We start from the raw sequence: 15,184 nt of genomic DNA, 5'->3' as shown, positions 1-15,184 counted from the left end.
TATTAGGTAACTTGCCCCAAATTGCACAGTTTACATAGTAGAATGACAGAAGCACAGGTCTAATGCCTGTGATGCCAGAGGACAGGGGAGACTGCAGGGGGAAGGGTGCCTTTCTCATATGTCAGAGACAAGCCCTGCAGTTACTACCTGCTAGCAAAGCTCAGCTGAATTAAAAGCAGCAGAAAGCAACCTGTGCCATTGTCCGACCATGCCACCAGAGGGCACAGGTTTGGAAATTGTCTTTTTAGATAGTCTTTTCTTCTGTTTCATCTGTAGAAATTTGCCATAGATGAGAGTAGACAATGTGTCATCTTAGCAGGATTGAGCATGGACTGACCTCACAGTCTAGAGACCTGAGTTTGCCACTGTCTTTCTTTGGGACACATGGACAATTGGCCATCCCAAATGTGAGGTGTGCCCTCTTCTATTCAATTTGGGCAGTGCGTGCCAGTTAAAAAATCCTTTGGATTCAGAACTGATATTTAGCATTAACCTCTGAAACTCCAGTGTTTAGTGTGGTGCTTTCTACATAATAGGAGTTCAGTGTATGTTTGGTTGAGAAGAAACAGTGGTACACAGAATCACCATTTCTCTACTGCCTTGTCAAAGTCCCTCAGTGACTTCCCACTGCCCTCAAGATAAAGTCTGCACTATTTATCCTGATTTCCAAGTCCCATCATAGACTGCATCTAGGCTCAGCTCAAATTATCCCCTGTTCCCTGCCCACCTCCCACTACACATACATTCTTAATGTAGTACTGAGGCCAGCAGTGTCTGGAATCAGATGCTTCACAGAATGACCTTCACATGGTAAATTCTCAAAAGCACAAGTTGCTGTTACTACTACTACTACTACTACTACTACTACTACTACTACTACTACAGCCAGAAACTGGCAGAGTGAAGGTTGAACTCAGGACTTCTGAGTCCAGTTCTCTTTGTTCTCCTTGCTTCTTTGAACATAGTCAGTACATGGTTAATACTAGACAGTGCAATCTTTGATTCTGATCTCCTTGGCTCCTTCTGCATCCTCTTTCAGAGTCCTTTGGCAAGGAGAGGGTACAGGGGATTGTAGTGACCAAAAGATAAGACTGGTTTTTCCCCTGAGCAGACATATATGTGTGCAGCATCAGAAGTCTGGTGCTTGAAGCTACCCTTGACATCATTTCCTCTGCCAACACATAAATAATTTTGACAGCAACCATTAGGCTCACCCAGCCTCTGACTGTGTGCACATTTCCCTCAAAAGGCAGCCAGCCCTATCACTTTTTGGCTAATGCTAAGAACTTTCTACTGCTGCCTCTTGGCACTTTTGCCCACGACCCTCATTCTGCCTGCTGAAAGGACATTTTTTCCTAGCGTGGACCTGGACCCCTCCAGCTCTGACAGTCCTCTTTCTCTTTTGTTTTAGATGACAGATCTGGCAGTGAAAGCAATCACCCAAAGTTCAAATCTTATCATTTTTTGCTTTGTTCCTCTTGGCCTTGGTTTTTTACATCAGCTTTGAAAATATCCCAGGGTTAATGCTGGGGTTAATCTGTAACTAAGAGTGCTCTAGTTTTGCAATACAGGACATGTTATAAAAATGGAAAGGTATTTCTTTCTGAGAGATGCAAGTGGCTTCTTGGGCATATGCTGTAAGTACTTTTTTTTTTCTCTTTGGGGAACTTTGAACATCTCTATCAGCAAGTTAGAGTCCCAAATAACCAAGTCAGCAAGTCAGAGTCCCAAACCAAATTTGTAGCTCCAGGGGCCAAGGTCTAAGTGTGGTCATCCGATAATTGATCTTCTACCAGCCTCGGTGACATTTAAAGAAAGAGGACTCTGGTGGCAATATAGAGATTAGATTTAGTGATGAAAGAAGGGAGGTTGGGGTGAAGGATAGAAGAGACGGTGTGACCTGCTAGGAGCTAATGCAGTAGTTGAGGCCATAACTGAGGCAGTGGCAGTAAGCATGGACAGAAGGGAGAAGTTTTTAGAGGTATTTAGGAGATAGTATTCAAGACTCATTAGATGTGGGGAATGAGAATGAAGGAAGCCCTAAGGATGACTTCCAGGTTACTGGCATGAACATCTCCATAGATAGAGATGCAATAGACTAAAAAGTAAAATGGAAATGAAGGAGCAGGCTTGAGGGGTAGAGAAAAAAAATGTGCTTACATTTGGAAACTTTGAGATTTCCTTATTGAGACTGAGGTATGTGTGGACCATCCTGATGGATATATCCAATAAACAGGATAAATGGCTAGGAAATCAGAAGAGCAATCTGGACTAGGGATATATAGTTTGCGAGGCAGCAATTGAGTGCCTAGGATGAGATTGCTACAGAAAAAAGATGGAGGGCTGAGGAAGGAGCCTTGTCTTGACTCTATAGATCACTTCTCTCTAACCACTCATGCCCATGGTCATTGGAGTTCCACAGCTAAACTCCTTGCTCTCTTTCCTTATACTTTCAGGCTCAGAGAACCTTACATCATATCTTTCTGGCTTCCTCTCTAATAATTAAAAGTAACATGTATGGGTGTAAGAATATAGTGTTAAGATGTTATACAACTTAGAAATGACTCTTTAAATGTTACTACGATGGATGGTGAGAGAGATCTAAAATGTAGAAAGTTATGCTTTCATTTTCCTGATATTTGAAAATACTCCTGTGGCTTCCGTGCATTGCAAAAATGCATAAATTGCAGGTTATGACCTTGCACACAACTCCACAAACCACCACCCATCCATTCCAATTAATCATATCTTGTACACAGAATTCTCATTTTGTCTTTTAGCCAAAGAAAGTGCAGATGTTCTCTCAACTCATTTCATAGATTTTTATCTTAAGAAAATCCCCAATTTAAAAAAATACAGTCCAAAATTCTAATCAACAAAGAATAATGTAAGCAGAGGGAGTACTGGTTTTACCTAGGGATTCCTCCCTCTCCAAAAGCTGCATCTAGTTCAAATAAAAGGTGATTCAATTTCCATAAATTTAATTTACTCACAGCATTTTCATAATGTCACTATTACATCTGAATGAGAGTCCATGGCATATTTCTGTGGCCCCAGAAAGCCACTTCTACTTCCTGCCCACATTAGAGGCATCATCAGATTTTCAGAAAAGAGAAATCTCCACCTAGCTCCTGGTGAGCACATAATCAAATATTTACTATTGTTTTATTAATTAAAGTGAGGTGGGAAATTATTTTGTGTCTCTGGCTCAGATAGTGTTTCATCCAACTAAGCTCCACCAATGGTTCTCTCACTTCATCTCTTATAGATTATCTTCCTTCCAAAATGTCACTGTTCCTCTATCTGATTCTCTTGGTACTTGGGCTTCATGTTACAATCCATTGTGCACCACCTAACAGCTCAGAAGGCAAAGTAACCACCTGCCATTCACCTCAACAAAATGCTACTCTCTATAAGATGTCATCCATCAATGCTGACTTTGCATTCAACCTGTACCGGAGGTTTACTCTGGAGACCCCAGATCGGAACATCTTCTTTTCCCCTGTGAGCATTTCTACAGCTTTGGCCATGCTTTCCTTTGGGTCCTGTTCCAGCACCCAAACTCAGATCCTGGAGGTCTTAGGGTTCAACCTCACAGACACTCCACTGGCAGAAATCCAGCATGGCTTCCAGCATCTGATCTGTTCAGTGAATTTTCCAAAGAAGGAACTGGAATTGCAGATGGGAAATGCTCTCTTCATTGGGAAGCAGCTGAAACCACTGGCAAAGTTCTTGGATGATGTCAAGACCCTCTATGAGACTGATGTCTTTTCTACCGACTTCTCCGATGTTTCTACAGCCAAGCAGGAGATCAACAGTTATGTGGAGAAGCAAACCAAAGGGGACGTTGTGGGCCTAATCCAAGACCTCAACCCAAATACCATCATGGTCCTGGTGAACTATATTCACTTGAAAGGTAAGGCTTTGAGATCAGTTTCAAGTCTAGGGTTCAGATACTTTGGTGGAGCGCTGGGGGGAGCTCATGGTCTCTTATTACTGGCATCAGTAGGTGTCCCTCATGCCACAGTGATCTGCTCCATTGGACATAGCTGTGCATAGTATTGGATCTTCCAGGAAGAACACACAGCTCTATGAATGAGCCCAGGAAATTTCTAGGGAGAGCGCACTTTCAGAGAGGTGGGTGACAATGGTTTGAACATCTTGCTCATATTTGGTTAAAGAATAATGGTTTCCAAAAAACTTGGTGAGATGGGATAAGCTTGTACTTGGCAAATGGACATACATGTATTTAAACCCTATCGTGACCCTCACTTGCTGTGCACACTTAGGCATGTTACATAAATACTTTTATCATGTATTATGACTCACTATGTACTGTACTACATGTGTGCTTTACACATTGTCTTATTCAATCTTTACAAGTGCCCATGTTCACAGTTAATAAGTTTAGGAATTAGTATTCCCAGCCAAGTCTGTCTGACTCTAAGGCTGGTACTTGTAACAGCAAGAATCGTGTGACTCTTTTCTGAAGGTGCTGTGCTTAAATTATTTCTCCTGGTTCTACAGCACATTCCGTGGAGGAGTGAACATTTGGTGGCCACAAGCCACGCACATATAGATGGCTAAGATGGCAAAACATATCTGTTGTCTCATTTTACCTATGTGTTGGATGCCTTACTTTTTATGGATGAGAAAACTGTGGCTCTGCTGGGTTTAGTGTAAATATGGTGGTTTTGAAAACAGACCATGGCGCCCAACAGTCATAGGTGTGACTCCTGGCTCTGCCACCTGATAGCTGGGAGCGCATGTCAAATGACTTTCTCTTCCTGATCCTCAGTTACTTGTAACATTGGTCGACTCTAGGTACTTAACTCTGGTGGTCTTAATTACTAGATGAGATGACTAATGAAAACGTTCTTGTTGGTACCAATACTATTTAAAACAAACACCTCTCTTCTCTCTGTATTTTAAGCCCAGTGGGCAAAACCTTTTGATCCATCCAAGACAGAAGACAGATCCAGCTTCTTAGTGGACAAGACCACCATGGTGCAAGTGCCCATGATGCACCAGGTGGAACAGTACTATCACCTGGTGGATATGGAACTGAACTGTACAGTGCTGCAAATGGATTACAGCAAGAATGCTCTGGCACTCTTTGTCCTTCCCAAGCAGGGACAGATGGAGTGGATAGAAGCAGCTATGTCATCTAAAATACTGAAGAAGTGGAATCGCTTGCTGCAGAAGGGGTAAATGTCTCAGACCATGTGAGAGGTGGAGCGTGTGAGCCTAACAGTGCAGGTGAGACCTAGTTCAGCAAAGATCTGGAGGCAGAAGGATCACCCTGAACCACCTAACAGCTATGTGATGATCCCTAGAATATGTCAAGAACATACCATGTGCCAGGCTCTTTGTCAGACACTTTGCACACTTTGTTTCATCTAAGCACATCAACAAACCCACAAAGAAGGTGGTACATTGGTATTTTTCAAATTAGGAAGTAATGCCTCGAAAGATAAAATAAGCTCTCCAAAGTCATCCTGCTAGTAAATTGATGCCTTCCCAGAGATCAACTAGAGCTTAGGGGATGTTTGGTATTTTTATGTCAAAAGGTGGGTGGGCAACAGTTCTGGACTGGTAGCACAAGATGGAAAACCATGAAGTTCCTGAGTGCTACCCATTGACATTCTTGCCACTGGCTCCCCAACCTTGGCCATCACCCTAGAGATGTATTCTTTTGATTATAAGAAAGTTACATCTCCCTACTACCAGTGTAACAGCATAACATTGGCTGAACCAGAGTGTGTTCCTTTTAGAATAGTTTCTGTGATTTTGGGGTTGCCAATACTCAGGGGAGAAGTAGAGTCCAATATAATACCATGTTGAGAGAGAAGGAGGGAATCATGAGCTTGGTATGATGATTGCCATGTGTCCCCTTCTTCTTTCCTCACAGGTGGGTTGACTTGTTTGTTCCAAAGTTTTCCATTTCTGCCACTTATGACCTTGGAGCCATGCTTCTGAAAATGGGCATGCAGGATGCCTATGAAGAAGATGCTAATTTTTCTGGACTCACAGAGGACAATGGTCTCAAACTTTCCAGTGTAAGTTAGTAGATTAGAGTCCTTGAATGTATGAGTTGGAAGTGCCATTGGAAGTCAATTAATTCAACTCTCTTATTTTACTAATGAGGACTCTGATGCCTAGAGAAGCTGTGTGACTCCTCCTAAGCTAGAATCACTCCAGGGTCATTACCCATTACCCCAAATAAGTTATTGTAGCAGTTTCTTTCATCCTTGACCTTCATGTCCTAAAATGATGCTGATGGAAGAGTTTAATGATCAAAAGTGACTCTGGTGAGATGAGGTTTTGGAGGAGGTGGGGAGTGTGCTTAGGAGGTGATTACCAGAAGCAGAAGGCTCTGAAGAATGAGGTGGTTCCCTAAAAGCTAGCACTAAAACCACCAGAGATTTATTAACTGCACTCAGCCAAGCAACCACACAGTATAGCAAAGGGGTAGCCCCCATTCTTCCTTTCTTCCAGCTCCTCCCAAAGACTGTTCCTATTTGTTCCGGGGACTGTCAGTGTTTGTTTCCTCCCCACAGGCTGCCCACAAGGCTGTGCTCCACATTGGTGAAAAGGGAACAGAAGCTGTAGCTGTCCCTGAAGTCAGACTCCTGGATCAGCCTGAAAAACCACTCCTTCACCCTATTATCCGATTTGATAGATCCTTCATGCTGATGATTTTGGAGAAAAGCACCAGGAGCATTCTCTTTCTAGGGAAAGTTGTGGACCCAACAGAAATGTAGTTAGGAAAGAGGCCGTTGGCTAATTGCATGTACATATTGCAATGGGAAATAAATGAATAATATAGCCTGATATGATTGGTGTGAGCTTGGACTTGCTTTCTCTTGTGCAAGGGTGGAGACTGAACCCTGGACGAACTGCATTGGCTGTGGAAGAGGCCAATCCTGTGGCTGGATATTTAGAGAGTCAATGAGTGGCTCATTATGATAAATAAGCCAGTTACAGAAGTACAAATACTGTATTATTCCACTTATATGAGGTATCTAAATTAGTCAAACTCATAAAAGCAGAGAGCAGAGTGGTAGTTGCTAGGGCCTATGGGAGGGGAAAATTGGGAGTTGTTATTCGATGTGTATTGAGGTTCTGGCAAATTCTGTTTCTGGTGAGGACTCTTGGCTTGTAGACCACTTTCTCACTGTGTTCTTTCATGGCCTTTCCTCAGTGGGTGGAGGGAAAGAGGGAGAAAGAGGGAGAGGGAGAGGGAGAGGGAGAGGGAGAGGGAGAGGGAGAGGGAGGGAGAGAGAGAGAGAGAGAGAGAGAGAGAGAGAGAGAGAGAGAGAGAGAGAGAGAGAGAGAGAGAGAAGTAGATAGCTTTCTGGTATCTCTTCTTATAAGGACACTAATCATATCATATAAGAACTCTACTCTTACAACCTCATTAATTACTACCTTACTCCAAATACAGTCACTCTAGGGGTTAGGGCTTCAGCTTCAACATATGAATATTGGGAGTACACATATGTTCAGTCTATAACACTAGCCTTACTCCAAGTTATACAGAAATTGGTAGCAGTAGTGGGTATGTTGCAAGTTTGACTCTCTAGGAAGCAGACCCTGAAACAGAGTTTATTGTATAGGATGTTTATTAGGGAATGTCCTTGAGATTGATGCCTCTAGAAGGGAAGGTAACAAAATTGGGCATAGGCAGAAGTCAAGTTGAAATGCAGGCCCAAACAGCAACAGCCTTGACTGACTGCAAAAGGAAACCTCGAGCTAAAATGGCCAGTTATAGTTGTTCTTCATTAGATCAAAATGGCTGGGCCATAACACATTTACTTTGATCTGTCATTGAATATGAACTGACCAGAAAAGGGCATGATCTAGAGCAAGACATCTGCAACTGAGGCAGTCCCTGAAGGACTAAAGGAGTCCTGTCCTATGGACAGGACTCCTAACATTTAGAACAAGCTCTTTCTTGAAGAGAAATTTGTATGGCATACCTCCATGTCCAACATGGTCAACTTCTTGTGCTGCTAAAATCTACTTCATGTAAGTATATAAGGCAGCTTCTCCAGAGAGAGCTCTGGTGAATCTTCCTGGGAAAAAGCTTAGAAGAAAAATACTGATAGAATGATCTATAGCTTCTGCTCCTGCAGCTGGTCTCAGTGTCACAGCTGATACTTTTCATCTCCCTTCTCCACTACCTATTCTAGATTCCGCTTCCCCTCAACTGGTCTCCATGGCTCACCTCATGACATGACTGACAACCACATCCATGACAAGTATTGAGCCACTGGTTACCGTACTCTTCTCTGACCAAGGTTACTTCATATGTCCATTTCTCATCAAAGTTAGGCAAGGGAGTACCCAGAGACACCCATGTGGATCACTAGTGTGTCAAATATATTCTGCTTTCCCCATTGTGTAACAACATCTCTTCCTCCTCCTGATGATTGGGGTAAGTTACCCTGTCTAAATGATGTAATAAAGAGTCTAACTCCATTTTTTGATGTTTGACATCTTTTAACTCTTATCTCTGTCTCTTTCCCTTGTGTCCCACAGTTGGAAAGCTGAAAAGAATGCCAGGGTATTCCCTTCTTCTGTGCTGATGGGAAGGTCAAACCTAGCAAGCTTCTGCCTACATGAAAGAACCTTCACAGTGGCCTCAACACTAACAATCATAACACTCCAAGCCTGTTTCCTTTTCTTACTCTCTCAAGCCATTTTTGCACCAGCTTAGGAGACCTGTCCTGCTCTCCTGAAAATCTCTCATTATGTACATAATAAAACATCAACACTCTATTAGTTTATGTGTGGTGTCATCAGTCTTGACATCTGAACCAAATTTTGGAAGGGAGTCCATCCTGTGTTTGTAGGATGGCCACACAGATGATGATTCCTTTTCTCGGCTGCTATTCCCTGAAGATCCTGAATTGTCCACACAGCATATACAGCTTATAGTTCAATAGGAATCTTACTTGCTTTTGTGGTAGAAATGTTTGCCCTTTGGTGATCTAGACCTATATGGCTACAAAGCCTAGAATTGTAAGGACAGGAATCAAAATCTCCCAGCGGGTCATTGAGAGTAATGTGAGTGTGGATACTCCTGTTTCTATCCATTGCTTCCCCAACCCATGAGTTAATTCTACTGGGGACACACTATCATATATAGATCTCTGATTAAAGTTAGTATACTGTACTTTGGAAGAAGGAATCCATTTTTATAAAGTATCACTCCAGGTAAGCCTTCATCAAGTCTTCCCAATCCTCTTTCATGACACCAGCTTCTAAGTGCTACTACTTCAAATGGACCCTAACTTATGGTAGTTCAACTTATGATTTTTTTGACTTCATGATGGTGTGAAACCATTCTATTTTGCACTTTCAGTACAGTATTCAATAAAGTACATGAGATATGCAACACTTAGTTATAAAATAGTTTTGTGTTAGATGATTTTCCCCAAATGTAGGCTAATATTAATGTAAGTGTTCTGAGCATGTTTGGCATAGGCCAGGCTAAGCTGTGATGTTCAGTAGGTTAGGTGTATTAAATGCATTTTTGACTTACAATATTTTCAACTTAAAATGGGTTTATTGGGACATAACCACATCCTAAGTCAAGGAGCATCTGTATATGTCTTATGATCAGTGAATCTCATGGTCATAGGCCTACTTTTATACTTCTTTTGCTGTAAAATGGGTCCTATTGACTTATACAATGTTATATAAGGTCTCGTGCTTCATATGTCTTTGGATGGTAGTACAGTTGTCCCTTGGTATCCAGGAGTGATTAGTTCCAGAACCTCCTGAGAATGCCAAATCCATGGATGCTCAACTTCCTGATATAAAATGGCACAGTATTTGCATATAACCTATAGACACCCTCCAGTATACTTTCAATGATCTCTATATTATTTATAATACTTAATACAATGTAAATGCTATGTAAATAGTTGTTATATTGTATTGTTTAGGGAATAATGGCAAGAAAAAGTCTATAAATGTTCTGTACAGATGCAATCTTTTTTCCAAATATTTTTGATCCATGTTTAGTTGAATTCATGGATGTGGAACCCATGGATATGGAGAGCTGACTGTATTGGATGAGGCCCTGTAGGTAGGAAAAGCAAAATATTTATCTATCCTTGGCCGAAAAGTCACTGGCCCTTCCAGAGTATAAAGGCCCACTGTAGTCAACTTGCCTTCAAATGACCAGTTTTTATCTTTAAGGAATTGTGCCCATATTGAAGGCCCAACTTTGGTGCCTGTTTCTTACAGTGTAGATATTTGGCAGTGGCAGTAACTAGGTCGGTCATGGTAAGTGGAAGCCTATGCTATCGGATCCATGAAGAGCTCCCATGTCTGCTACATGGCTATCTTATTCATGTGCCTATATGTCTCAGTCCATTTGTGTTGCTGTAAAGGAATATGTGAGACTGAGTAATTTATAAAGAGCAAAGGTTTATTTGGCTCACAGTTCTGCAGGCTGTACAGGAAGGATAGCAAGGATAGCGCCAGCATCTGCTTCTGGTCAGGGCCTCAGGCTGTTTCCATTCATGGCAGAAAATAAAGGGAAGCTGGTGTGTATAAAAATCACTTGGTGAGAAGAGAAGTGAGAGAGAGATGGGAGAGAGGTGCCAGGCTCTTTTTAACAACCAGCTCTCACAGGAAGTAATAGAGTGAAAGCTCACTCATTACCACTAGGATGGCATGAAACCATTCATGAGGGATCTGTTCCTATGACCCAAACACCTCCCATTAGACTCCACTTCCAACATTGGGGATCAAATTTCAGCATGAGGTGTGGGGGGACAAACATCCAAACTATAGTACCATATTGCCAGTACTAGAATGCACAATGACAGAAGCTGATTGATAGCAGCTGGCCTAGTCATTTTGTCGACTTGATTGTTCAGTGTCTTTCCATGCTGCATGCTTTCTGGTAGGTACTAACATGTTGTCTTAGTCCATGTGTGCTGCTATAACAAAATACCAGAGACTGAGTATTTATAAACAATAGAAATGTATTTATTTTTCACAGTTCTGGAGGCTGGGAAGGCCAATATAAAAGCACCACCATGTTCAGTGTCAGGCCTGTTCCTAGATGATGCTGTCTAGGTGTCCTCATATGGTGGAAGGGACCAAAGGGTAAGAGAGTGCTCCCTTCAACCTTGATTGCTTTTGTAATGGTTCTAATCCCATCCATGAGGGCAAAGCTGTAATGACTTAATCAGCTCCCAAGGGCCATACCTCTTAAGTTGCATTAAGAATTAGGTTTCAACATGAATTTTGGAGATTATGCCATCATTCAAACCATAACACATATAATACAAATATGTTTATATTTTGTGCCCACTCATATATGCATTAACTTGCTTCTACAGCAGACTTTCATGTCCCTATTTTTCGAATCTTTCTTCTAACATGTTCCTGATCAGACTTCTAGGCCATTACCTAGTGCACATAAATCTGCATATATTATAACTTCAGGCCACTTGTCTTGCCATACAACATTATACACTTCAACATCATATAGGCGGTCATAGTCAGTGCAATAAGATAAGAAGAGAAGAGTGAGAAGTATAAATATTGGAAAGGAAAAGACAAATTTAGAGACAAATCTACAGAATCTATAGATACATTAATAGAATTGAAATTAGAATTTGGTAAAATTACTACATACAAAATAAAGATATAAATATTAATACTGTTTTCATACCACACATAACAAATTAGCAAATGTAACTAAAATATCACTTATAATAGTAATAAATCTACAAAGTACCTAATAACAGATGAGAAAGTATTTATGGAGGGAATTTATAAATGACATAATTAAAATAATATCAAAATAAATAGATGTACTACATTTTTGTGATTAGATTGATATCATAAAAATGTAATTTTTCTTTAAATCAATCTATAAACCTAGTACAATTTCAATCAAACTCCCAATAGGATTCTTGTAGACCTAGTGAAATTGACTCCAAAATCTGTAGGGAAGAAATAAAAATTCATGAATAGCTAAGAAAATTTGGGAAAATAACAAGGTGGATGGAAATTATGATAATGTTATAGAAATTAGAAGAGCGATATATTAATGTACATATAAGTCATTGAAAGAATAGAAATCTCAAAACAAACACAAGCATAAATGAGAATTTGGTATATGATAGAGCTGGAGTAACAAATGTGTGGGGAAATGATGATCAGATCTATACTGGCAGTGGAATAATGGACTTACCATGTGAAAATAATTATTAGGACTCTACGTTTTGCCATATAGTAGAATAAATTCATGGTAGATTAAAGACTCAAATGCAAAAAGAAAATTGTAAAAATATTAAAAGCATAAATATCTTATAAAATGGCTAATATGGAAGGATTTTTGAAATAACATAAAGTAAAATACATACAAAAAATTGGAAAATCTGACCTCAACAATAAAACCTACTGATTGACAAAATACATCTTTAAAAAGTAGAACTTTAAGTATAGACGAGAATAAGATAAGTATACCAATCACATGATTAGTGATATAATAAATGCCTACAGATGGAATAAGGAAAAGAGAAAAAATGGGCAAAAATTAGAAAAACCAGTGATGAGGGAGAAAAAAGATAGTTCAACAAACCTATGAAAGATGCTGGTAACTGGGCTCACCACAGAATAATTGAAACCAAATCTCTGGAGGTGGGGCCTATGCACATGTGTTTATTTGTTGATTGTTTTGCTTTGCTTCATCTTAATTTTTTTATGTTTCTATTGCAGTATACCACACATACAAAAGTATGCAAGTCATCAGTATTTAGTCAATACATTTTAACAAAATGAACATATCCAGATCAAGAGAGAATATTATCTGCACCCTAGAAACATCTATGCTTAGTAACCTTCCAAGTGTTAAAACTATCCTGACTCCTAGCACCACAAATTACTTTTACTTGATTTTTAAATCTTTATATATATGAAATTATATCGCTTATATTCTTTGGTGTCTGTTTCTTTGTTTTGTTCTATTTTCCACTCAGCACTACATGATTGATTGTCGTTCCAGATTTTTCAGTTATCATTATTGTATGGTATTTTGTTGTATGAAAATACCACATTTTATCTATCATTCTAATGTTGATGGACAATTAGATAATTTTCAGTTTAGAGGCTATTATAACTAATGCCTCTCTGAACCTTCTTACACAGGTCTCATTGTGAATAAATGTATGCCTTTCTGAGGATATAAACCAAGAAGTAAAATTGGTGGGTCATAGGATTTGAATATAATCAATTTTCATAGACATCTTTATGTTTCGGCCTGGACCTGGACTGTCAGCATCTAAGCGCATCATGATTAGCAAGTTTCCCCTGGTAAAACCATTGCAAATTCCCTACTCACTCCAGGGTTTCCAAATCCTGCCACTTGGGTTCTTTAACACTTCTCTTTCACCAGTTCACCACTTCTCCCACTGTCCCCTAAGTAGAGTCTTAGAAGACAAAGACTTAGGAGTCCCATTGAGAACATGTGTGGAATTCCCTTCTGCTTTTCAGAGAGATTTCTGTTTAACTCTTTAACCTCCCTCCCTTTTCAGCTTTGGAAATCAGCAAATGTCTTGAGCGACAGGTTCTGATTATGTTTTTTAGTTCCCCCAGATCTTCAAACTCACCACTTCATTTTCCTGCTACCACCAAAAACTCACTTGGTTTGCCAATTCTGCAGATGCCACCCTCAGCCAGAATTGGCAAAATCTCCCTGGAAAAAAAAAGAAATATCATATCTTCAATATAGCTTGGAAAAATTTTATTCTCTCCAGAATTTTTTCCCGTTAGTGCCTCTACAGTTTTCAGATGCCTTTAAAACTATATTTTTATTAAACAGTAATTTATCTGGCTATTCCAGTTGTTCTCTGTAGGAGCATTGACCTACCATGAACTACTCCATCTACATGAAAGGAGAAATGCTTATGTGTTCTTTAAAAGTTTCCCAGGTTATTGAAATGTGATAACCACCAATTGTTGTACTCTGTTGCTTTACTAATGTTTCTCTGGAGCACCATTACTAATACAATGAATTTGGGGATATTTTCCTGAAGTAGTTTATGGAAGTAAAAGGAAAATATTACTCTATTTTTTTATAACTGCACCAAACTTAGCTTTTGACCACTCAACCCTTTTAATAGCACATCAATTTATCTAGTCACTTCAAGGCAAGATCAGTAACTTATGAACATTTTCTCTCTCTTTTGGGTAAATATATGGCCTACCTCTAAATACAGTCGCTTTCTTGTTTATGAATTCAACATGTAAATTTTGTGGGGACACAATTCAGTCCATACCAGTGTACCTTCGAGGTTTAAAGTGCCAACTACCACTATAGTCGAAATAGAATTCACGCTGAAAATGTCTTTGAGCCCAAAGGATCATTAAATCTCCTCAGTTAGTGTGAAAATGGCAGAATAGAGAACTCCAAAATCCCATTTCTCCACAAAAGCAACTAATAAACTGACAAAATATGTCACAATCAATTTTATCTGAGTTCTAGAAACTAACCAAAACTTGCAGCAACCAGGGGGATATTTAATCAAGAAAAAAAAAATAGTTGAATCTGAGTAGGAAGAGAGAGATTTGTAAAATTTTAAATTACTTTGTTCCCATATCCCATTTCCTAGCTTGATGGTGGCCTTGAAGGCAACAGCCTAAATTCCAGGTGGACATAATGATGGATGGTACCAGGGAAAGCAGAATGGACCTTTTTCTCAAAAAGATTTTGGTTGTTTGCTTTGATGTGCCTGGTGGCTCCCTGGAAGACAGGCTGAAAGTCTTACCATTATTTCACCTAACTCTCTCACTGCTGAGGTGACTACCCAAGGAATATTTGTGGAAAGCATTTCAAGGCAAATGGCTTAGTCACTGCTGCCCAAGAAAGTAGAAAACAGTTGGTGCAAACAACAAACTAACCAAAAATCGTAGAAATAAAGGCTGGGTATGAGAAGCCTTCAGGAATAAAGACTTTCAAAAGCTCTGACATATTCCTAGGAATCAATAAGTCCACATAATTCCCAAGGTTGAGTGCATTCTCAGGAAATACCTGAGGACGTAAGCCTTAGCTCTGGCTGATCATTTAGCTCTGTGCAAACAGGAAGTGAAATCTAAAGCAGAGTTGTAAATGTCCATGCAGAGTGTAGAAGACATGCCATAATACACACAC

The 15,184-nt window shown here is 39.9% G+C and overlaps 1 protein-coding gene across 1 annotated transcript; it reads left to right on the top strand.

Annotated features, from left to right (window-relative positions):
• Nucleotides 1-1,562: 1,562 nt before the first annotated feature.
• SERPINA7 (serpin family A member 7) lies at nucleotides 1,563-6,834 on the top strand. The gene is made up of 5 exons (XM_012787210.3): nucleotides 1,563-1,637; nucleotides 3,269-3,916; nucleotides 4,934-5,207; nucleotides 5,912-6,059; nucleotides 6,561-6,834. The coding sequence occupies exons 1-5, from the start codon at nucleotides 1,586-1,588 to the stop codon at nucleotides 6,762-6,764; spliced, it is 1,326 nt and encodes a 441-aa protein (XP_012642664.1). The 5' UTR covers nucleotides 1,563-1,585; the 3' UTR covers nucleotides 6,765-6,834.
• The last annotated feature ends 8,350 nt before the right edge of the window (nucleotides 6,835-15,184 follow it).

The sequence above is a fragment of the Microcebus murinus genome, chromosome X, assembly GCF_040939455.1.
Source record: "Microcebus murinus isolate Inina chromosome X, M.murinus_Inina_mat1.0, whole genome shotgun sequence".
Taxonomy (NCBI): Eukaryota; Metazoa; Chordata; class Mammalia; order Primates; family Cheirogaleidae; genus Microcebus; species Microcebus murinus.
The sequence above is the reverse complement of the archived record's forward strand: the minus strand, read 5'-3'. Positions and strand labels throughout refer to the sequence as shown.